Source organism: Nicotiana attenuata, chromosome 10, assembly GCF_001879085.1.
Source record: "Nicotiana attenuata strain UT chromosome 10, NIATTr2, whole genome shotgun sequence".
Lineage (NCBI taxonomy): Eukaryota > Viridiplantae > Streptophyta > Magnoliopsida > Solanales > Solanaceae > Nicotiana > Nicotiana attenuata.
The window spans coordinates 16,888,820-16,914,594 of NC_031998.1; the positions used below are offsets into that span (position 1 = coordinate 16,888,820).

Consider the following 25,775-nt stretch of genomic DNA (forward strand, 5'->3'; position numbering starts at 1 on the left):
ATCTTATATAACGAACAATTTGATGTGTGATCGAATTGTTACCTTGTCTTTTTCTCTCATCTTGCCCTTTATTATTATTAAATATTCTTTCCTTTTTATATAACAATTCTACCTCGTACCATTCTTTTTCTTTATAATATTGCAAGTTTATTCTTCATATTGCTGGTGCTTGACTTTCATGAAACGACGGCAAACGATACAATCTATCCAAACATTATATTTATCAAACGATACAGTACAATATAAAACAATACGATATGATACATTATAAAACGATACGTAACAACCATTCAAACAAGTTAGGAATATCATGCAATTTGAGTAGATTTATTTCAACTGCCAATGAAAATATATGGAAAACCATTTGTCCAAGTAATTGATCTGACGAGTCAATTCTCAGCATTGAAAGAAAATAAATAACAAAGATAATAATCAAATGTTACATGAATCATTTGTCTTTGACGTATTCATGTAGAAAGGTCCGACACGAGTACGAATACATAGTCTGAATTCTTCAAAATACACTAAAATTTTAACTGGACGTGCTCGTATTGGATACTTAAATAAACGCGTACCCAATACGTACCCGTTCACTAGTCCATGTAACATGGCTCTCACTCACTACTAATTTAGCTAACAACAACGACCCTGTGTAGTCCCACAAGCTAATTTAGCTAACTCCAACTGATATAAAATCATACAACTTTTTACAAATATATTACATTCTCTGTAACTAGCTAGTTGTCTACCCAAAGATACATAGGTCTACCAACAAGCTATTGGCTTCAGACCATGTAAATATACAAACTAACACATCCTCTTTAGTCAGGAAGTGAAGTAGCAATGGAGCTTATAATTCCAAGGACATAAGTAACCTCTGTTCTTTTGATAGAGACGACGAAGCTTCTTCCACAATCTGCATAGAATGACAGATCAAGTCAAAAGACTCGCCTCTTTTATACATCAAAGAACTATTTATCAAACAGAATAAGATAAACGAAGTAAGCATTTTCAAAAAAAAATCAATTTAACCGGCTATAGCAAGTTATTACTCTACTATCCAGGTTATTGTATCTGCTTTGATAACAGATTCTCTACAAAGAGTTACCTCTTATTGTAGGCCTAACCTGATGGTGTAAAAAACCTATATACCGTCAGTCCACAAAACTTGAACCGGGTATCAGAAGCACAAAAGGCTCATTTCACATAGATTACTATGTTTTAACTTTTTTTCTCCTTGACCGGGTGCCACTATTAAGGGCTCGTTTCATATAAATTACATTAAACTCTTTTTGCTTCTTAAACGAGTAAAACTGGCAACTAACCGGTACAACCAGAATACATCTCCAAGTGAATTTATGTAGAGCATAGATCATGAATTATGAGGCTGAATACAAACAAGGCTTCATACATTAAGAAAGTGTTCATAAAGAACAAAGGTCAAACTAAGTGTAATCATAATCTATTGTTTGAAGTGACAAGGAGGAAATCACAAAATAGAACTCCATGAACAGCTGTTTTATGCTATACTATTTCTACTTTTTGAGCATGACGTGTTGCCACGTGACAAGATAAAATAGCTCCTATTAGCCGGGAAATTCGGGTTTCTCTTATCCACTCAGTCTCATGTTGTGACAACCCAAAAGGGGTCATCACCTGTTTTAAATGAATTCTGTGCTTCTGAGGCCTTAAAAACCTCAGTTAGATTCGCCTCGATTTGCGTGCGCAGTCCGGGCGCGTAGCCAGAAAGCTTAAATATGAAATTCTGTGAAAAATGCTAAGTTTTGATATTAAAATGAATAAATTTGACTTTGGTCAACTTTTTGGGTAAACGGACCCGGACCTGTGATTTGACGGTCCCGGAGGGTCCGTAGGAAAATATGGGACTCGGGCATATGCCCGGAATCGAATTCCGAGGTCCCGAACCCGAGAAATGAATTTTTAAAAGAAATTATTTTTATGAAATTGTTAAGGAAAGATTGAAATGATATTTGATTGGAACGTGTTGGTATCGGACCCGTATTTTGGTTCCGGCACCCGGTACAGGTCTTATATGTGAATTAAGATATTTCTGTGAAATTTGGTTGAAAACGGACGTCGTTTGACGTGATTCGGACCTAAATTGGAAAATTTAATGTTTTATGAAGTTTGAAAGAATTCTTGGATTTTGAGGTTTGATTCGTTGTTATTGAGGTTATTTTGGCGATTTGATCGCAAGGATAAGTTCGTATGATGTCATTGAGTTAGTACGTATGTTTGGTTAGGAGCCCTGAGGGCTCGGGTGAGTTTTGGATAGGCGTCGGAGTGTTTTTGGACTTAGAAAATCTGGTGTTTTTGCTGGTTGCTGGTGTCCAGGTTTTTGTTCTATGCGATCGCATTGATTCTTCCGCGATCGCATAGAGTTAATTTGGTAGTCATCAATTTGCTCTATGCGATCGCATTGATTCTTCCGCGATCGCATAGAGTTAATTTGGTAGTCATCAATTTGTTATATGTGATCGCATTGATTCTTCCGCGATCGCATAGAGTTAATTTTGGTAGTCATCAATTTGTTCTATGCGATCGCATTGATTCTTCCGCGATCGCATAGAGTAAAAATCCGCCCAGTTATTTAAGCTCAAAAACAGAATGCATTACGGGGAATTGGCCATTTTTCATAAACCTTTCCTTCTCCAAAGCCCTTAGGCGATTTTTGAAGCTCTTCTTCACCATAACCTCTTGGGTAAGTAATCTTTAACTTATTTTCTTCCATTTTCATCAACATCTATTAGATTTCTAGGCTTAAAACATGGAATTAAAGGTAGAAAATTAGGGATTGGGTAGAGTTAGGGCTTTTTGATTTTTCTTGATTTAGACCTCGTTTTGGGGTCGAATTTGAAAACAAATTGTATATTCGGGCTCGTGGGTGAATGGGTGATTTGATTTTGGTCGAACTCGTGTTTGACCAAGCGGCCGGGTCGATTTTGAGTTTTGAAAAAATGATTGAAAAGCTATAATTAGGCATTGGGTTCGAATTGTTTAGCATTATTTGATGTTATGAAGTCATTATTGTATAGATACAATTGATTTGGAGCCGAATTCGAGAGGAAAGGCGGTTTTTGAGGATTGAATTGGCCGTGGAAGTTTGAGGTAAGTGTTTGGTCTACCCTTAGCTTGAGGGATTAGGAGTTGAGTCCTATTTGCTATGTGATAATTGTTGAGTACGACGTATAGGCATGGTGACGAGTATCTATACGTTGGTGTCAAGTATGACCGTGAGTCTTATATTGTGATTTTCATGATTTCGTTGTATTCTTCATGCGTTGGTGATAATTTCTAATTGTTGTGAAAAGTTTGTGGAAGGAATTGAGACCTTTGAACATTTTGGAGCATTGGCTCGAGTTATATTATGAATTGTGAAAGTATATGAGATGGTTGAACCCTTTGGAGCGTTGGCTCAAGTGGTAAAGTGAGTTATGAAGTACAAGTGAAAGATAGAGAAAGAGTTATTGAAATTTTTCCTTGCCGGGATTTAAATATTTAATTGTTGTTCCCTTGCCGGGATTTAATTATTTACTTGTTGCTCCCTTGCCGGAATTTAATTGTTAAATCGTTGTTCCCTTGCCGGGATTCCTATATGTTCTTGTTGATTTCCCTTGCCCTTGTTTGTGATTGTTGTTCGGGTGAGGAAGAGTGTTAAAGCACGAAGGGTGATGCCGTGCATTGTTTGCTATTGTGAGGAAAGAGTGTAAAGTACGAAGGGTGATGTCGTGCCGCACGATGTACCATTCCGTGCCAATTCTATTGATTATATGTGAGGAAAGAGAGTAAAAGCACGAAGGGCGATACCGTGCACTTGTCTTTGATTTCCTGATTCTTGCTGATAATTGAGTTATGTTGTCCTTTACTTTTATTTACTGAATTTCTTGTTGTTATCGGTTCAAGTGCATTAATTGTCTTATTCCACTATTACTATTACTGTGATTCTTTATGTTGGCATTTTCCTTTATTGTGTTACTTGTTATTATTGGCTCGAGGTATCCTTGCGCAACATTATGCTTTGAATTTATGCTGTAATTGCTACCTGTTTATGTGACTTAATTGCTAGTTGCTACTTGACATTTAGCGTACTAAATATTAAATTGCCTATTTGCTCCTTAAATTCCATAATTAATTGCTACTTGTCATTTTTTATTTTCTTCAGTGAGTCATAATTATTGTGTACTTGTTGTCTTATGAATTCGTATTAATTGTTGCGTTTGTTGGAGTAAATTTCATTTGGAAGAACTGTTGATTTAATGAAATGGGAGCGGGTGGTACGCCTACCACGAGGTTTAATGAAATGGGAGCGGGTGGTACGCCTACCACGAGATTTAATGAAATGGGAGCGGGTGGTACGCCTACCACGAGATTTAATGAAATGGGAGCGGGTGGTACGCCTACCACGAGATTTAATGAAATGGGAGCAGGTGGTAAGCCTACCACGAGATTTAATGAAATGGGAGCGGGTGGTACGCCTACCACGAGATATAATGAAATGGGATCGGGTTGCACGCCTGCAACAAGATGTGAAAAGGAAGTGAAATCTGCCTTTGTTTTCCTTATTCTTGCTAGTGGTTGGATTTTGATTCCCTTATGGTTCTCTTGATATTTTGTTTTACCTGTTATTCCCCGAAGCATGTTTCCCCCTCCCATCCTTACTTGCTTATACCTGCTTTACTTTCCGCTGTATATTATATAACTGCACAGGTTTATTTGGTAGTCTGGTCCTAGCCTCGTCACTACTTCGCCGAGGTTAGGCTAGGCACTTACCAGCACATGGGGTCGGTTGTGCTGATACTACACTCTGTGCTCTTTTGCATAGATTCAGGCCCCGGACAGCAGCAGTAGCTCGGGAGCCAGCCTTCAGTTCACTGAGACATCGAGGTAGCCTTGCACGCGTCCGCAGGCCCGGCGTGTCCTCTATCTTATATTTTATTTTGTTATCTCATGTTTTCGAGACAAACAGTGTTATATTTCTTTCAAACGATTGTATTTAGTACTCTTAGTAGTCCGTGAATGTTGTGACACCAGTTCTGGGTAAAGGCACATGTGGATTTTTCCTTATTATTTGGTTTATATCGTTTAAGTCTTCTGCTAAATTACAAATTCCGCTGTTGTTTAATTATTTATTTCCTGTTAATTAAATTGGTAAAAATGGATTTTAAAAAAAAGCATTTATGGATTCTAGATGTGTGGCTTGCCTAGCTTCTACGAGTAGGCGCCATCACGACCCCCGAGGGTGGGAAATCCGGGTCGTCACACATGTGGCTTTATTTCCATAAGTTTCGGCATTCCATCTGGCGTCCTTCATATTCCAACTCAGTTTCTATAAAAAAATGTGCCAAGAAAGAGTTTAATTTGATAAACATAAACCTTCATTTTCGGATCCCTCACAACTGAAATTGGATAGCTTAACAGTCTATTAACAATGTTTTACGGTCACCAATAGCACTGACTTCAACTCTTGGGATGAATATGAGGGATACAACCTAGACATTAAGATGTACGAAAAGAAAAAACACACTAACGAAAACAATCGTTCACTTATCATAAAAGAAAAAAAAAAGGCTAATAAAAGATAATAATTCACATACAATATACTGCACTACACAATAGCAATAAGATGCTCAGTATATGGAAAAATGGATTGAAAGCTAACCTTAAAGCCAGTCTTTTTGTATAGTTCCTGGCCAGGTATGTTGTCTGCATTTACATGAACAAATAGTTGCTTGAAACCTGCTTGTACACGCAGAAAATAAGATTAGAAGTAGTTCAGCAAAATTATTAAGAGGGACGGAAATTCTGAACAGGCATTATGAAGAGCACATTAAAAAGTTTAAAGCTGAAACAAGGCACCTTGTAAGGCGGCCGCATCAGCAGCCAAATGTATCATATTTGAAGCAATACCCTGACGTCGAGCAAACTTTGCAACACAAACATTTGCAATGTAAGCGTATTTATGTGAATCAAAGGGATCTTGACGTGCCAATATAGCAGATAACCTTTTGATTTCCTGGAGACAATGAGAGGAAAAGGAATTCAGTGGGTCCAGCACAACCCAGTACACATTTATCTCCTCTTCAACAGCAAGGGAAAAATACAGCTCAAGCTTGTTTTCTTCCCTTTTTCCTATTGAATTTTTTTTTTTTTTTTTAGGGGGGGGGGGGGGGAAGGGGGGTAAGGGGAAGAGAGAACACAATGAAAAAGACACAAACAGAATGACTTTGACCAGAAAAAGAAACAAAAGCAGGTAGGCATCCCCACTATTTGAACAGGACAACATACGCAAAGTTGCAATAGATTCAAATGCCACTTGTCGAGTCAAACAGTTCACGCCAATCACAGCGCAGAATAAAAGCAGATGCATTACAATTTAACATTCAACTAAAAAAAATTTAAGTTGGTACCCCTGGGTATCTCTCCCTTTGTACAAATTGTCGGATTGTCAGGTCCAAAGTTCCCACCACGCTGTTAAGTATTGTTCTTCTAACATTTTTCTCTTCCTTTTTGACCTGAAACATTTGAAGGCTGAGAAATATCCAATATAACTATCAACTTTTGAAAAGAACAATATCACATAACAATCATCTTACATACATGAAAGAAAATATCAAATTCTAAAAGAATAAATATCACATAACAATCATGTTGAGTACATAACAGACGTTCTCAAGTATGCTTATTACACTGAAGATTATATTTTGTGTAAAGTAGAACTCGTTAAGAAGATGTCAGCACTTGGAAGAAGCATTAGGCCACTTGGCTCAAAGTGGTGAAGTTTAATTGCTCAAAGGAGTAAGAATCTTCTTATCAAAATTCAAAATGTAGGAATAAATTTAACTTTTTTATCTGATAGGTGGTCTATCTGGTTCAAGGTTTAAACAGGATATTTCATTTTGAAGTTTTCGTGTTACTTCCTAGCTGGAATTCATTGGCAACATCCAGCACAATCTAACCGTATTCATTCCAAGTGAACGAAGGAATTGCTCAAAGGAGCAGACCTAAGCACTTTTGCAGTTTTTTTAATTGGAAAATAGGTGTTAAGTTCAGAAGCAGTTAACTCTTGTCCAAGAAGGAAATTTGTGAACACGTACCAAATAGTGATAGCCTGAAAAATGTTTCCTTTGCTCCAGATAATGTAGTATTAGTATAAGACTACTTAGGTAGTTGACAGCTTAATATGACATGAAGTGGTCTCATCTAACGCAAAGGCGGCAGGAAAAGTTAAGTTGTTAGCTTGGTTTGTCAGTCTTTTGTATGAGGTACTTAATTTCTTCAGCCTATGAACCAGCACCTAAAGTCACCAACTTCAATTCAGCTATTTGCATATAATAAATCAGAACCATGACTAGCACTGGCTACAGAGAAATTAGAGATGAGTCCCAATATTAAGGAAAAAAATCTCCATCAATACTTTCTACCAACAAAAATTGAAGAACCTTAGAATCTATGATATCGGCAACAGACGAAAGATTGACAGGCTAGACGCAAATCACTACATTTGAAATCAATGGTAAAATGGAAGTCATTCTAAAAATTGGGATGCCATCTAAATCAACTATGACTAACCAGTAGCAACTTGTGCATAAGCAAACCTAAGGAAGGATAAGGAAATTATCTAGAAGCCACTATACGTACCGCAACGAAACAAAAGCACTTCAAGCAATTTCCATCCTGACCAGAACATCTTCTCTTTAAAGCATAAAACTCCTGCACACAAATAGTGGAACAAAAAGAAAAGCAAAGAAAAATGAGGGTTTTAAGCAATACTAGCGGCAGAAATTAGAGCAACATGCGATGATCAATATTTATGCAAATGGAGACGAACATTACAGTAAAGGTGTTGCTATTTATATATACCAATATATGTCATTATCAAATGTTACATGTCTAATCAAAAGCAAGGTCATCAGCCACGTGAAACACCTTTTCTCAAATTAAAAATACCAACTTCTGTCCCAATAGCGATCCTAGAAAAAATATTTCATTTGTTGGCAGTGAAGCTCGACGTCAAATGAAACTTATAGTCCCAAATGTTAAATATTACGCTATTCGAAGTAGGCAAAAATCTGTTATCCTCTTTTGTCAAGTCTAAGTAAAATCGCATAAGCACTGAAAATGCAAGCTCACATCATCTTACATGTGAATTTTGCCTAAAGCTTTTACAGAAACGGGCTTCTTATAGCAGAGGATACAACTTCCATTTGTCACCGTACAATTACTGAAACTTCAGCCTCACGCTACTGATACAAACCACGAGTTGGCATGAGAAGAATAGCTCTCAGAATAAGAAACTGTTTATGATAAGGAGCTCTCACACTAAGAAATAGATATACTGCAGTGATCTCTATATGTGTTTCATCGAAATATGTGAGGGCCCGCTGAAGTTATTTCTAATTGGCCAACCTAAAGATATAGATAAAAGTTATGATAGGACAGACCATTGGAGCTAAGCCATGAGACGGGGCAATTTTTTAAAACAACTCAGTAACTGCTTAATGTTATTCTACTGAAGTCGTAGGGAAAAGGGGGAAATGTTTGGTGGTAAAATTTAAACTTTTAACCAAATAAAATTTAAACCGCTAACAAACAAAAGTTTTTTTTTTTTACTGCAACTGACCTGTTCGGCATACTTTCTTTTATATGCGTCAACATGCCTAAAATTAGCAAAAATACAGTTAATATTTACCATATAATAACTCAGACTTACATCTAGAAAACAATTTTAAACTAGTCCTAATTATCTGCGGGACAGGTGATAAGAGCAAGCTCTAACCTCATATAGGACACAGATTCCCAATGAGCTTCTGCCCGTAGCCAGGCTGCCGTCTACCATTGACAATAAGACAGAGAAACAAGAAAATACGAAATACTTTTAGGAAAAGTAACAAAGAAGAGCCGTGACATTTTTATTTAGAAGATCATAGAAGCAGCAGAACAAACCCAATATTCTTCATCCAGCACGACCTCACGAGCAATGAAACGACCAAAATTCCGCTTTTGCAATCCACAGTACCCGTCATCAGTCTGCTGCAGCCGGTTAAAAGATAGCTCGGGTAACTTCGCATTGTCCTGCTTTGACAGGGGTGTCTGCCAGATACTTTGGTCGTTATTGCAATGTACTTCAATATTTTTCCATCTATCATATGAAACGGGAAAAGCCTCCCTAGGAACAAATTGGATACCATCAGAGAGAAGAGAAAAGGCAGAAGTTAGATGGTTTTTTAGATGCCGAAAAGAATATAGCTCAATAAATCGTTTGCCTTTCATAGGATGAAGAAGAAGATATCTTTAGAACTTTAGCCTCTTTTCTTGGCATGTTCTTGACAACAACATTATCCCCAAAAACAAATTTAGAGATTTTCACATACACTGCACAAATGTTCAATAACGCGTCAAACTAGTATCAAGCGTATTATAAAAAATGGTCCGGCAACCCAACCTTAATTATTTGGAAACATAAAAGCACTTAAAATAACTTATTTGCAACTACTCTGTTTGCAATCTGGTTAAGAACCAATTTTATTCACAAGAATACCATTAGCTTCATGTATATCCCACAAATTTGATTTGGGATTATATAAACCGCAGACTAGTTTGGGTCGGCTATATAAATCTTCTATGACTACACAACTCCATTTGACCCATTTCATTCAGAATCACAAATAAAAGAGTCAACTTCATTTACAAGCAAACATTTAAACGTATTAAAGAGATACCAAATTTCAGAAAACAATTAGCTGCATATATATCCACCAATTAAATTTGGGTATTAAGTAAATCACTAAATCCCGAACTAGATGGATTCAGCTATATAAATCTTCTATCTATTCCACTCCATTGGACCAACTTCATTTAGAATCACAACTAAAAAACCAACTTTATTTACATTCAAACCTTTTAAATAAATAGTACCAAGTTCTAAAAACCCATCATCTTCATATATATCCACCAATTCAATTCCTGATATTAAGCAAATCACAAACTAGTTCAGGCCGGCTATATGAATCCTCTATATCTATTTCACTTAATTCAACCCATTTCATACAGAATCACAAATTACAAAAACAAACTTTATTCAAAATCCAAACATTTAAACAAATACTAAGTTCTAAAAAAACCAGCAGCTTCATATATATTAACTAAATCACAAACTAATTTGGACCCATTTAAAAAAGAACATCATAATTACCTGCTAAAAATGTTGACAACAACAAGGGGTTTATTTTTCCCTTGTTTAGAGAAAACCCAAGTAAATTGAGGCTGTTGAAGTTTGTATTGAGGCAAAAATTTACTTCTCAGCTCCATTTTTTTTTTCTTCTTTTCCTTTTTCTTGTTGAAAAAAATGGGAAAGATTCAAACTTTTTTGTTAAGATCCTAAGAAAGAGGAGAAGAAAAAAGAGTAAAGGAAAAAAAAGAGAGGGTCAACATTACTATTTCTTGTGTAGGTACTATCCATTTGTTCCGGGAAAAATTAGGGAAAGAGAGAGAAAAAATAAATAAATGGGATAAATATATATCCACTTTATCCACTTTCCTAATTTTTGTAGGGTCTATGTTGGCCCCACATAATGATATTTTAATGCAGCCAATGTGGATTGATTTTCTGATAATCCCTCCAGTTTTAATTTAGACGAAGTAATTTGATACGACATGGAATTTAAAAAAAAGAAAAGACTTTTAAAATATGTAGAGTGCGTTTGGTACGAAGGAAAATATTTTTCGAAAAATATTTTTCAATTTTCCCATATTTAGTTGGCTTAAATATTTTGGAAAATATTTTTCTTATAAAAAAAAATATTTTCTTTATCAAGAGAAGGGAAAACATTTTCCAAAACTCCTTCTCAACCTTCCCCACCCTCACCAACCCACCCACCCCTCTCTCCAAAAACGGCTTCTTTTTTTATCAAATTTTGTTTTTCTGTTACCACCCACCCTACTACCCCTCCACCCCACCCCCACCCCCACCCCCACCCCTACCCCCTCCCACAACAAAAAAAATTTACCTTATTTTCTTTTTTTGCAATTTCAAATTTCTGTTTTTTCGTTTTTCTGCACCACCTAGAGGTGGGCATCGGTCAGTTCGGTTCGGTTTTGAATATTATCGGTTATCGGTTTAAAAACATCATAACTCAATAACCAAACCGATAAGATATTGGTTATCGGTTATCGGTTAATCGGTTATCGATCATTATCGGTTCGGTTATCGGTTTACTCGATAAGATAAAACAACTAAAACAATTTTGCAATATATAAAACTGTCGAGTTCTCAATTATCTTGAGCCAGAAGTCAAGAAATAGATCAGATTTCCGTTGTCTTTGACAACTTTCTGATGCATAAATATAGGATTACAAAGGTGGAATGGAATATGATTATATTGTTAATAAAACGTGGTCTTTGTATCCTTAAGAACAGTTAAACAAAAGTTTACTGCTTAGGATTCTTAATATTCCTTCAAAAAGAGAAACACTTGTTAAAATTATATGTGGATAATGCAACAGCACCAAATTTATACATTTCTTGTCAAAGCCCACTTCATTTCTCATAAAACAGAATCTCCAAAAACATTTAAAGACTAGACAAACGATTAGAACAAGATCTCAAACAATAGCAGCGCGCACACACACAGCACAACCCCCCCCCCCCCCAAAAAAAAAATCCAGAGCCAGAATGCTTTCAAACAAACTAAGAAAAAGATGAAGATGAAGCAACTAAAAACTTACACACCGGCCTGAGTCTTGACGGGCTGACTGGTGAGGGCGTGATGCGACTGACGAGTGACGCCAGCCTGAGTCTTGACGGGATGACTGGTGACTGGTGAGGGCGTGAGCCGTGGTGAGGCGGAGAACTGTTGAGGTTGGGCTGTAGGGGTGCGGCGGAAAAATTGAGAAACTGAGAAAGAGAAACTGACTTACTGAGAATTGAGAAAGAATAGGAAAAACCAATTATGAAACCCTAGTATATGTATATACTTAAGGGTAAACTAGTAATTAGTTAATTCTTATTGGGTTATCGGTTTTTACCCAATAACAAAATTGCAAACCGAGCCCGAACCGATAACCCAATTAAAAAAAAATTAACTGTTACCGAACCGTTAACCCAATAACCCAATACCGATAACCCAATAAATAATTAATGGTTCGGTTTATCGGTTTTACCCGATATATGCCCACCCTAGATTGGTGCAGTCTTCAGTAANAAAAGTACTTTTTTTTTGTAATTTCAAATTTCTGCTTTTTTCATTTTTTTTGCCCCCACCCCCAAAAAAAAATATTTTTTAAATCTATTTTCAGTTTTAGTTTTTTTTTTTTAGGTTAAAAGGTTCAAAATTTTTACAAGTTCAAAAGTTATGAGTTCGAAGGTTTATGTTTTTGGAAGTTTACGGGTTCGAAATTTCGCGGTTTCGAAAGTTTAGCGGTTCGAAAGTTTATGAAATTTGTGGATTAGGAAGGTTGTTGGTTTGAAAGTTTATGGCTTCATGTTTATTATATCTAAATTATTATGAATACTCTTGAGAAAGTCATTTTCCTTAATTTGCGTCCCAAACACCGGAAAATGAATAAGATTACTACTTGTTTTACAAAAAAATATTTTTTTGGAAAATATTTTCCACGGAAAATATTTTTCGTTATACCAAACACACCCGTAGTCTTAAAAGTTTAAGGGGTAAAAGCTTTGTGGGTCATGATATTTGTGTGGTTATAAAAGCTTCTCATTAAAGTTATTTTCAAATTTAGAAATGTGTCATTTATTTTAGAACCGACTAAAAAGGAAAGTACCTCACCTAATTTGAAACGGAGGGAGTAATAATTTTAGTGGGCGTTTGGACATAAGAATCGTAAAATTCCGAAAAAAAGTAAAAAAATTCTAGTGAAAATGGTATTTGAAAATTAGAGTAGGGTTTGGACATTAATATAATTTTAGGTTATTTTGAATTTTTGTGAGTGGTCTGAATGAAAAGTTTGAAAAATAACTTTTAGAGTTTTTCAAATTTTCGAAAAATTTTAAAATTTATCTTCAAGTAAACATTAAAAAATTTATGGCCAAACACTAATTTTAAATTTTTTTTTTTTGGAAAAAAGTGAAAATATTTTCATGGCCAAAAGGGCTCTTAAAGTTGTATTTACAATCGAAGCGGATAAGTACAAAGTAGTGACGGAATCACAAATTTAAATAATTGAGAAAAAACATAAAATAATCACATTTAAGATAACTTGCTTCAAATGAATTCTACTATTTATATAAATACAAAAGGTTGTTTTATCCTTTTTAAACTGTGTAATTTTTAGTAGAGGGATTTAATTTACCTAAAGGTAATATGCCCATTGGGGAAGGAACTAGTAAATATTGGACTTATACGAGTGTTTAGATAAAAAAAATAATTCAAAAAGACATAACTACTAGAGTGAATCTAGAAATAAAAGAATTTATTTACCTTTAAATTGATAACTTTTGACGTTTTCGTGTCTCTTCCTCTATACGTTTATTTTTTCTAAGGAAATTAGCAGCTATGTCTATTTATAAGTAACTTATTATAAAATTGGCTAATTCATAAAATATTACTAATGTTATCCAAATGTTACCAATATTAGCCAAGTAGCTATTTGTAGCAAAAAAAATTATTTTTTTTTATTTTTTTGAGTGAGTGTTATTAGAATAAATTGGGTACATCTTAAGGAGCTCGGATCTCAATTTTGGGATGATTTGGTAGAGTTTTGAGGTGGTTTGAATTAAAAATTCGAAATAGAAAATGAACATTAAAATAAAGTATATGTGTAGCACACTGTATACCACATATGTATCATATTTGTATTAAATATGTATCACGTGTATATCCATGTATACCTGTATGTGGGATACATGCGTGATACATGTGTCGTAGAAGAATTTGTTGAACTCGATTTTAACTACGAATTTTGATACCAAATCAGTCCAAATCACCTCCAATCTTCCTTAAATTTTGTATATTGACTCAGTGTACCAAAAATACACTGTGCAGGTAGGTAAAAAAATAAATTATATGTATATATACTATGTGTTGACTCCCCTTAATTTCCTGGTATATTTACTTTTATATATTTTGACACTTAATGAAGATTTTGCCTTCGTCACTATATTGACTCATCCATATATTTTCAATGCATTTCAACCATACCCATTGTTGATACCCAATTTTTCCCTAAGCATTTTTATACCCAAAATACTTCCAAAATAGCATATTGGTGCATATATAAGCACACCCAAGAGTTTTGGCATTTTTAACGATTTTTAAAACCAATTTATTGCCTATTTTAATACAACAAAATCCAATGATTATTCCCAAAATTATCATTTTTGGTGAATAATTCATTTTATTCTCACATTTACACCAAAATATAATTAAGGTATTTTTTTTTTTGCATATTTTTACGAATTCATTTGGTGTTTTTAACGCTAAATTGCACACAACTGCAATTATAGCCTATATTACGATTAATGGCATTTTTACACTTATAAAATTATTTCCAGTATTTTCAGATTAATGTTTATATATTATTAATTAGCTCAGTGCTTTTAATTTGTTTAAAATCATTTTTAACTATTTTTATATAAAAAATTAAAGGGGAAAATCGGCTATTTAACACATAGCCATTTCAATTGCAAATATAGCATCAATTTAATCCCCAATTAACCCCAACTCAGCCCAAAAAATACCCAGCCCAATTACCACTTGCAACCCGATCCATACCCCTTCCTATCATACCCAACCCGGTCCCCATTTAACCCATTTAAAAGATCAACGGCTCCCCTCTTCCCTTTCCCTTTTTAATTCAAACGACCCTAAAACCCTACCTCATTTTTCTCGACCGCCGCCTCTGAATTCCCTCCTCTCTCAACTCTCTCTCAACTCACCTCAAACCCTAGCCGCCGCCTCTCACTGAAACCCTAATCTATGGCTTCTCAGGCTCATCGGAGGCCTGGCCTCTCATGGCTTCTGCGTACTCATTTTCTAAAGGTCCTATGACCAGATCTTGAAGGGTTCCGACCAAGCCTTTGCTCGATGACTGTTCTCCGGTCGTCTTCAACCTTTGTCCGGCCAGTCATGGTTATTCGAGTTTGACCTTCGATTTTTCTGCTCAGATCGATGGTTTCCAAAGCCTTTTCATCGCCTGGGTTTCTTACGAAACCCTAATCTCTAAGGTTCCTTCGATTTATTTCTAGATCTGCTCCGGATCTATGTGTGTGTGAACCTTCTATGCATTTTTCTCGAGTCTCTTTAATTTTTTTTTTTTTTTTTGCTTTCAAAAACTCTTTATTCTTCAACTAGGGTTTCATGTTAAGTTATTTCGAATCTCTTCTCTGATTCTCGACATGTTTTACTGTGTTTTGTTAGTGTTGTTTTCTATCTGAGTTAGCATGTTAAAAACCCTAATTTTTGGGGATTTTGTTCGAGTTTCTTAGTCTGTTTGTTAATATTCGTTTGATTTACCTTATTTTTATCTGAGTTAGCATGTTGAAAACCCTAATTTTGGGATTTTGTTTGAATTTTTGTTTGTTAATATTCGCTTGATTTACCTTTCTTCTATATCTGAGTTAGCATAGTGAAAGCCCTAATTTTTGGGGTTTATCCGAGACTCTGAATCTGTTTATTCGTTTATCTACTTATCTCCTCTAAACTCGATTGATTTTCGAAAACCCTAGTTTCTTTGGGGACTATTCGATTTCTTTGAAATTGTTTGTGCAACTCGTCTGTTGAAATTGCAATGTGCTTCAATTCTCTTTTCTTCATGTGACTCTTTTGGTTCTGAGTTCTTACTACCTGTCAAACTCAACTATGGTTTTCACTCAACTCTTTGCATACTTCTGATCTTCTTCTCTATTGTTAAACACTGAAACTTGACTATCATGCTTCGAATGTCTTCTTTTTAGTTACTACTACATGCTGTTATTTGCCATAACTTGGCCTCACATGTCTATTACTTGTGCCCTTCATTTATATACTGAGTCCCTTCTGTGATTGATTCTCAAACTCGTGATTGATTTTCAAAACTTTTCCTTTGTGAAATTCTGATTTTTACTCGCCTGTTAAGGGGTAATTGATTCTTTCTCTTTGTTTGGCCTTACCAGATCCTTTCCAAAAATAATTACATTCCTGTACTTAGACTTAAACACCTATTGTATGATTTTACTGCTCCTTTTATGGCAACAACCATTCTGCTTAAAGACTGATTTTCTTTCCTTATCTTGACCCTGTTAGTATCCGTTTGAACAATAATCCCTTGATTAAAGGGAAGTCTTGTGTTAATTGATTCTGACTTGTGATTGTTTCCATATTTGTGTTAAAACTTTACTTATTACCTTATTCTCCACTCGTTTTCAAAATTATAAATACCCTACCCTCTTTTCTTTAAACACGAACAACTTGAGTTCAAAATATACACACTTACTCTTAAAACTCTCTCTTTCTTTACTACTACTTGTGTTGTTGCTTTACCTTTCTGCACTTTGCTTCTCTACTGGTATGTCCTAGTTAATTTACAAGCCTCAACAACAATATATTTTCTTTAATTACTCCAGTTTGTCATTCCTGTCTACTTCTACTCATGTTTCTGTAGTCAAGATATGTTACTAGCATGCTGTAATACGTTCCCTTGTAAATTAATGTTTATCTATATATGCACCCTGTCAGTCACTTGTTATTTATTTGCTACCTTATGAATCCCAAACCCGCATATCCCCTTATATGCTTTAAGTTATGGTCCAGAAACATGGCAATATTCGAAGTTATTGTCCATGGATATGAACTGGACCCTTTGGGCCCTAAGCTTTGTCAGTTTCCCATCCCCATTCCCTTATTGTGTGTGCTGAGTAACAGCTTTGGCCTGACAGTATTCTAGTTATTGCTCAGACCATAGCTTGACCTCCAGTAGGTCTTTACTCTCTAAATGTTTGGCCAACAGGTTTGGTTAGGGGTGTGCCAGTCTACTTTATGGTTGGGCATGACCACCAGCCTGCCTGGGTATTCCCTATCCCCTTTCTCTTATTGCACTTGCACTATGCTCTTAGAACTTAGGTTCTGCCCCTCTTGTGTAAGCCTTGCCTTGGGACCCTTGAGCTCCCTCTGAACTTGGACACATAAGGGCTAGCCCTTCCACACTGCATAACTCAACTTTCTGATTAACATCTTGGGTGTATGCCCTGCCTGGGGTTCCTGAAATCCCTTGGATCTCTGAAACACCCTACATGAGATAAGGCTTGGAAATCCGGATCTCGGAAGTGGATCAATCTCATATTATTAGACATTAAGTCTGAATTAGGCTGCTCGGATGTAGCTGATGATTCCTGATATACTTTTTTAATTCCAGTTTTATTTCTTTTGGGCTGTAATAATTTGTATAAACTCGGGGATTTAGTAAAAAAGGGGTATGGGGTTTACTTTTATGCACCAAGGGTAGAAATCATGCCTATAGGGATTTATTTATGATTTGTGCAACTCCACGCGTAGAAAACATGCCTATAGGATTCGACACTTAATTTCTGCAATAAAGCATATAGATATCATGCCTATAGGGTTAACTTCTGATTTCTGCAATTTCATACATAGATATCCTGCCTATAGGTTTTACTTCTGATTTCTGCAATTTCATACATAGATATCCTGCCTATAGGTTTAACTTCTGATTTCTGCAACTTCACACATAAATATCCTGCCTATAGGATTAACTTCTAATTGTTCTGCAAATTCACATATAGAAATACTGCTTATAGACTTCCTCATCTCTGCATATATAAGCGTCATCAGGCAAACAGTTCTAGGTTTAATAATAAAAGCTGCATATAGATACCATGTTCATAGGACTTTTGTTAACGTCTGAAAAGATGTCAAAAATCAATAAACATATAGAGAGCATGCCTATAGGAAATCTCGAATCTGAATAGAAGCTACGTCAACTGCTGAACTCGTATTGTTCTGTTAAAACTGGTAACCTTTTTCTATTATCAGTTTGCATTATTTCTAAAATCAGTAGACATCATGCCTAGTTCTATCCAACACTTAGACAAAAGGATTAATTAATCAATCAGATCGGTTTTAGTCAACTGCATTCGAGCGGGCCTAATGTAGACTTTTCGTCTAAAAAATATGCGTTGAACCAGTCCGCTCGTCGCATTATTTAATTAAGACCAAATCAGTACGTGTAAGACATGCTAAACTCTATGACTTTTATCTGATTTATGGAGGCATATTTGAGCCCTGTTTGCTTGTCTGCTTCCCCTTTATTTGCATTACGTGTTTTTGATTGACGCCTTAGCATTTTATCCTCTGAAAACTTCTAAAAAGCCCCCAAACCCCTCTCCCTTTAGGATTAGTAGTCCATTTGCCTCCGGGACTGATAGGATTGGGACGGGTAATAGCATGCAATAAGTAACGATACTATTCCGCGCTTTAATACCTTAACGGGGTAGGGAAGGGTAGACATGGAGATGATGATCACACGATAACACTATGCGTACAATTGGGTACCGGTGTTGTGTGGATGATCCATGTGATTTATAAACCTTGGACCCCCCCCCCTCCCTCTTTGTTATTTTTGTTCTAGAATTTTAAAAGCTGTTCAGTTTTCAGTTTCTCTTCTTTTACTTCAATTCTTTGCACCTATCATGAAAAATCTCTCTTTTAACTGTCTGAATTTTAGTATTGTTTCTCCTTAAACTTCCGTCTTTTTCACTTCTTTTAAGTTACTTGCATCAATTATTTGACCCCTTCCCCTTTACTCGTATATCTTTTCTTTAATTATAAACTACTTTCTTCCAAATTCTAGTATTTTTTAAACCTTTTGTACTTTTTATTTGCAACCATTATGTGAAAGTTTTCCTCGTATTTGCAATGCTTGCTTGTCTACTTGTTGTTTGTATTTAAATTCACAGTTGTAGCATGGCCGGGAACCACACTAGTGGATCTTGAGGGGTGCCTAACACCTTCCCCTCGAGATAATTTCTAGCCCTTACCCGAACTCTGGTTTTCATCTCAAATTCTTTCTTAAAGTGTCCTAATGCACTATAATCATTAGGTGGCGACTCTCCAAATCCAAAATCCAATCCCAAACGGGAATAGAGTTGTCTTTCCTAAAATGTCGTAAACCCGATTTCTCGCTCTTTGGAGGGAGGAAAAAAGGGGGCGTCGACACCCATTGAAAAAGATCATTTTTTGCTTAGATTTTTGAAACCTTGTATATATATATTTTTGTATTTCATTACCTTATTTGCTACCTCATCCATGAAATTTCCTTACCGTCTTGCATCTAATGTTGTTCTGATGACCCAAAAGGTCATCTTTTGTTTTAGAATCCGAATTCGGATTTCGAGGCCTTAAAAACCTCATTTTCTTTCTCCTCGATTTGCGTGCTTAGTCCGGGCGCGTTCCCGGGAAGCCTTTATGTGAAATTTGAGAAAAATATTAAATTTTGCCTTTAAAATTAATTAAGGTTGACTTCGGTCAACATTTTTGGTAAACGGACCCGGACCCGTGATTTGACGGTCCCGTAGGGTCCGTAGTAAAATAAGGGACTTGGGTGTATGCCCGAAATCGAATTCCGAGGTCCCTAGCCCGAGAAATAAATTTTTGAAGAAAATTATTTGCTGGAAAATATAAGGATCTTTAGAAATGGAATAGTGTGTGAACTCGTTGGTATCGGGCCCGTATTTTGGTTCCGAAGCCCGGTACAGCTTTGATATGGTATTTAAGCCGTGTCTGTGAATTTTGGTGAGAAACGGGACTGATTTGACGTGATTTGGACGTCCGGTTGCGAAAATAGATATTTCAAATGTTCTTAAAAAATCATGAGTTTTGGTGTTAAATTCGTTATTTTAGATGTTATTTTGGTGATTTGATTGCACGAGCAAGTCCGTATGATATTTTTAGACTTGTATGTATGTTTGGTTTAGAGCCCCGAGGGCTCGGGTGAGTTTTGGATAGGCCACGGAGTGAGTTTGGACTTAGAAAATGTGCTGTTGCATCTGATACCTGTTGCAGGCCTCTGATCTCGCAATTGCGTGATCAGGCTTCGTATGTGCGAGCTTCTCGGTCTTGGCAATTGCGAGGTTTTTATCGCAATTGCGAGGAAGACCTGGGCCAGCATAGTTCGAAATTGCGAACATATCTTCGCATTTGCGAAGTCATCAAGGAGGGGGAATCCTCGCAATTGCGACCAAAGGTTCGCAATTGCGACAATAGCAGACATGCAGCAGGTTCGCATTTGCGATGCCTGTCTCGCATTTGCGAGCTTTGCAATTGTGAAGCTCTGGTTGCAAATACGACATCTACAACTGATCAAAACATGACTTAGACGGGATTTCAACTCATTTTCTCAAAATTTCAAACCCTAAGCTCCCATGGGCGATTTTCCAAAGAAGAGTTCTTCCCCAAATCATAGGTAAACGATTTCTAACTCATTTCCTTCAATCTATTTCATCTTTTTACAAGATTTCATCACAAAATCTAGGGTTTTTAATGGGAAATTGGGTGTTTTTGGGTAGAATTTAGGAATTTCGAAATTTGGGGATTTAGACATCAAATTGAGGTCGAATTTCAAAACCAATTGCATGTTTGGGCTCGTGGGTGATTGGGTTATCAGGTTTTGGTCCGAACTTCGAGTTTCGACCAAGCGGGTCCGGGGTCGATTTTTGACCTTTTGGGAAAATGTTGGAAAATCTATAATCATGCATTAGAATTGATTTATTTGGCGTGATTTGGGCGGATTGGAAGTGGAAACTAAAGGAAAAGTGGTATTTGAGGCTTGAGTTTGACCGTGGAATCGAGGTAAGTGTTGTGGCTAACCTTACCTTGAGGGATTAGGTGTTGTTGTCCTATTTGCTACGTGTTAGTGGTTGAGTACAACGTATAGGTGTGGTGACGAGTATCTATACGTTGATGTTGAGTCATGGCATGCAAGTGAGTCTTATACTGTGACCGTTGTGTCTCTTATTACGTATTGTTCATGCTTAAACTGATTATTCCCCATGTTAAACAAGTCTTATGATATTTTCTTGGTATTGGATAATTGTTGAGTGTTGACTCAAGTTGAGACTTATATTGTAAAGTTAAATGTTGAAATGAGATTGGTTATTGTTGATTCCCTTGCCGGGATGTTATTGTTTCTACTGTTTGGGTGAGGAAGAGTGTAAAGCACGAAGGGTGATGCCGTGTACGATATTGTGAGTGAGTGTAAAGCACGAAGGGTGATGCCGTGCCATATTCTGTGAGTGTTAATGCACGAAGGGTGATGTCGTGCCATGATTATGAGAGTTAATGCACGAAGGGTGATACCGTGCCGTTTTTGTTATTTCTTATGGTGAGGACGAGGGTAAAAGCACGAAGGATGATGCTGTGCACGTGTTACTATATTATTATTTCTGTTGGTTCAAATATGATATTTACTTTGCTTCTCTATTGTATTACTGTTAGAATCTGATATTCCCTTCAGCATGTTTCCCTTTCCCGTCTTTATCTGTTAATTTCTGTTATTATTGTTCTTCTCGTATATGATTTAACTACACATGTTTATATTGTTGTCGTGTCCTAGCCTCGTCACTACTTCGCCGAGGTTAGGCTCGACACTTACCAGTACATGGGGTCGGTTGTACTGATACTGCATTCTGCACTTTCTGTGCAGATTTCGGTGCCGGACCTCGTGAGTAGAGTTTGGGTTGCTGCCTTCAGTCCAAGGGAGACCCAAGGTAGATCTGCCGGCTTTCGCAGACCCTAGAGTCCCCTTCCCTCTATTTTGGATTTCCTGTCTCTTTTCATTTTGAGAACAGATGTATTTCTTTTAAAACAGTATTTGTAGAAATCCTTAGACGTTAGTGGATTGTGACAGCAGATCATTGGGATAGTCGTGTTTTAGAGTTTTGGAGTTGTTATAAAATTTTTCGCACTTCATATATGCTTAGTCTTAAATTATTATTTATTACTGTTTGGTTATTGATTTATGTGTTAGAACCGTAATTGTTGGCTTGCCTAGCATTCAAGAGTTAGGCGCCATCACGATCCCGACGGTGGAAAATCCGGGTCGTGACAGTTGTTGATCACGCTTAAAAATATGGAAGGAGATCTTTGCGTGTAATTCTTGGAGAGAAAGAACCTTATTTATTTGGGTTTTCAATTTTTATATGTGCTTGGCTAGTTTTAGTAAGTTTATAATTAATGGCTAGAGGTTGATAAGATGAAACTTATTTGGAACATTTATATAATATTCCCATTCTTCTATAAACCCCTTCTAGATTGTCAAAATCATTACCATCAGGCTATAAATTTTCGATGGTAACCAATGTGGTATTATTAATTAACTAGTCAATTTGTCCGCGCTTCGCGCGGTCGTAAAGAATTTTTTTAAATGATTTTGATCTTATTATAATTTAATTAAAATATAAATATTATTAAATCTATAAAATATCTTTTTGTAATTTTGGGATATTAAAATAAATAAATGGTGAATTTAATTTTTCAAAAGATTGACCAAAAAGTTAGAACATTGTACAATTCAAGTTCCCAAGACCGTCACTTCTACGTTTGTTTTAGGCAAAAAATTAAAACTAAGAAGTAACTGCGATGGTACCACAACAAAAAGACTAAATACACATTTGTAAAAAAAATTCAATCTCATAATACATTTTTCTCACACTTCTTCAAACCGGTTCTTAAAAGTTTAGTCAAGCAACTTTATACTTCAGCCTACAGTATTGTATGGCTATCGAGATAAGCGACTTTAAGTGACATTAATTTCTTGTCCACCTAAATAAAAATTTTATTTATTGCCGAACGGAAGAAAATTTACTGAATTGTTGTTGTTTTTGTGATTGTATAAATAAAATTTGAGAGGACTATATTTTCACATACTTATTAATTGAAACACAATATTTCAAGGAAGTAGAAATAATGCAAACAAATTTGGCTGAGAAAAAGTTTGTGCATTCTGTATACAAAAATAAAATTAAACACCCATATCAAAATCTGCGAAAAAAGATAACAAAAATCTAAAAGAAAACATCAAAATAAATAAACTCACATTTATCTTTATCTCTCTCGCGAACATAGAAACTCTTCACCGGTGTCCGCATCGTATATTAGCAGTGGATATATAATTATATATCGAATGCACATATACATCTCTATAAAGACCTCTGTAGTTCTCCTTATAATGAATCAAAATAGTCTCTTAAACTCTTCTAAGTAAAGAGATTGCTATATTTGACTATTATATTGCACGGTCAGGGGCAGGTACACATGCTTACAAGCGATGTCACGTGACACCGCTTCGTGATAAAATTCACTAAATATTTACAACCGATAAATTAAAAATAAAATAATAGGTAAATACTCTACACTGACACCACTTAGAAGTTAGAACAATTGGGGTGCTTCGGTTCAGTGTTAACACGGAAAATTTTATTTTGTGTCTCATACAACTGACACTAGTTGTATGAGGCAACCTTTTTGTCTCACAGTTTTGTGGACCCAGAAGTGTAAGATTGGGGTCGTGAGACAAAAAGGAGCCTCATACAACTAGTGTCAGTTGTATGAGACAAAACTTCTCGTGTTAACACCGTTCATTATGCCAATGTGTGATGTGGGTTCGAGTCTCTGCGTTTGCTTAGTTAAAGCTATTTTACTTACCTTTTTATTTTATCATAAATAAGAAGTGTCAATCCTAATGATATAATATTCGTCCAGATTTTTTCCTTTTGATAATTAGAAAAAATCCCCTGAACATGCAAAGACAATTTAATAAAAATCCAAGAAAAAAGGCATGGTGTAATAAATACAATTATATTTATGGTGAATGTCTATATTTAGAGAGATTCTAGGGTTTATTACTTGGTGGCTAAGTCACCCTCTCCCTATAAATAGAGGGTTCTATTCCATTGTAATTCATCCCAAATCAATAAGAATTCTCTCCCTCTACTTTTCTCTGCAATACTCTTCTTCTTCACCCGCCATGTATACTACATAAGATGCATCTATGAGATGGTTACATGTGCAATTATTATTAACCCGCAACCTGGCCGGTGTGTGCGAGGTAACTTGCTCAATAATTTAATTTAGAGCATATTCCAGATTTTCTATTCAAGAAGTTCATCTTGATAAGTTGGTCTACATCACAGCTGGTTTAGCAAAATGATTTATTGAGTACCTCCACTTAATAGCTAAACAATTGCTTATGAGAACAAAGTTATCTATATCAGTTTGATATACGTTATATACGAAAGTATATTATTTTCTCCCCTCACAAGTGGTTCAGGGTCAGGAACCAAATAATTCCATCTTATTATTATTGATGTGCGGTGTATATTTTGATTAATACCATAACGCACAAAGATGAGTTCTCAAAGTTGAGGAAAACAAGTTAGTTTTTCTAACATGAGGGGGAGACATGATAAGCAGTTGAGAAAAAGTTACGTGGAATGAATTATCATTTGTACATCTAGATCCTCGAATAAGATAATATGAACTTGAAGTTCATAAAAGGATAATTCATGTGCAATTTCTTGCAAAGCATGCCAGACGCATTTGTTGACCCAAAGAAAGTAACTATATTCTCGCTGCAAATGCTCATATTATAATAGTCCTAGAAGGACAAAGTCTATGGTACGCTTAAAGCGTATAGATAGATTGGTTTCAAATAAACTTCTTGATAAAGAAGGTGAGCAAATGATCAAAATGATCATAATAAAGGAGGCAAGTGATCTAGAAGATCACATGACATAACACTTCATAAAATCTCATGAGAGATTCAGGTACCTGAATATATGAATGAAGAGATCTCTATGTTATGTCTTTATGAAAAATAAGGAGGTTGGAACCGATATAAAATGTTTGTCGACGACATTGATAATAGCGCTAAATATATATATGAGGATCTTATGTCTATAGAAACAATTCAAGTAGAATTGGTTTCATATGAAAGACATGTTGTTTTGGACCTGCAGTTCAAACACTTGAAAGTATAAAGTCAATAGTGTGTGCAATCACTTTTATTTATCTTATATGTCTAGCATGACATGAAAAGTTGATATGCATCTAAAGTCTATTTAAATGAATTATTTGACTATACTTATATGACAATCCCCAAAATGATTTAAATTGCTTGAAGCATATACAATTCTTGATCTTGAAGTACTACATCCTCAGTGCAATTTGTGCACATATGTATCTTGCTATAACTATAAGCATGATAATGTGATAGCGAGGATTTTCAAGGTGTAACATATTCATTGGAGTTAATATGGCGGATTTATTCACCAAATCTTTGCCAACGTCAACCTTCAAGAAGCTAGTGCACAAGATTGGGATGCGAAGGCTCAAGGATGTGAATTGATGTTCTCATCTGGGGGAGTTAATACGCGTTGTACTCTTTTTCCCTTACAAGGTTTTGTCCCACTGGGTTTTCCTTGCAAGGTTTTTAATGAGGCAACCAAAAGGCGTATTGTTAGATATGTGTACTCTTTTTCCTTCTCTAGAATTTTTTTCCTACCGGGTTTTATTTTAGTTAAGGTTTTAACGAGGCACATTATCTGTTGAATAGACATTCAAGGGGGAGTGTTATAAATAGAATTTTATTTATGGTGAATGTCTATATTTAGAGGGATTCTAGGGTTTATTACTTGGTGGCTAAGTCACCCTCTCCCTATAAATAGAGAGTTCTATTCCATTGTAACTCATCCCAAATCAATAAGAATTCTCTCTCTCTACTTTTCTTTGCAATATTGTTCTTCTGCT

At 35.8% G+C, this 25,775-nt stretch overlaps 1 protein-coding gene across 1 annotated transcript; it reads right to left on the minus strand.

Moving 5' to 3' along the window:
- Positions 383-10,492, minus strand: LOC109233077. Its single transcript, XM_019398833.1, has 9 exons — positions 10,214-10,492; positions 8,965-9,187; positions 8,798-8,850; positions 8,642-8,678; positions 7,660-7,731; positions 6,429-6,533; positions 5,878-6,034; positions 5,681-5,757; positions 383-916 (listed from the first exon to the last, which is right to left on the minus strand). The coding sequence occupies exons 1-9, from the start codon at positions 10,327-10,329 to the stop codon at positions 851-853; spliced, it is 906 nt and encodes a 301-aa protein (XP_019254378.1). The 5' UTR covers positions 10,330-10,492; the 3' UTR covers positions 383-850.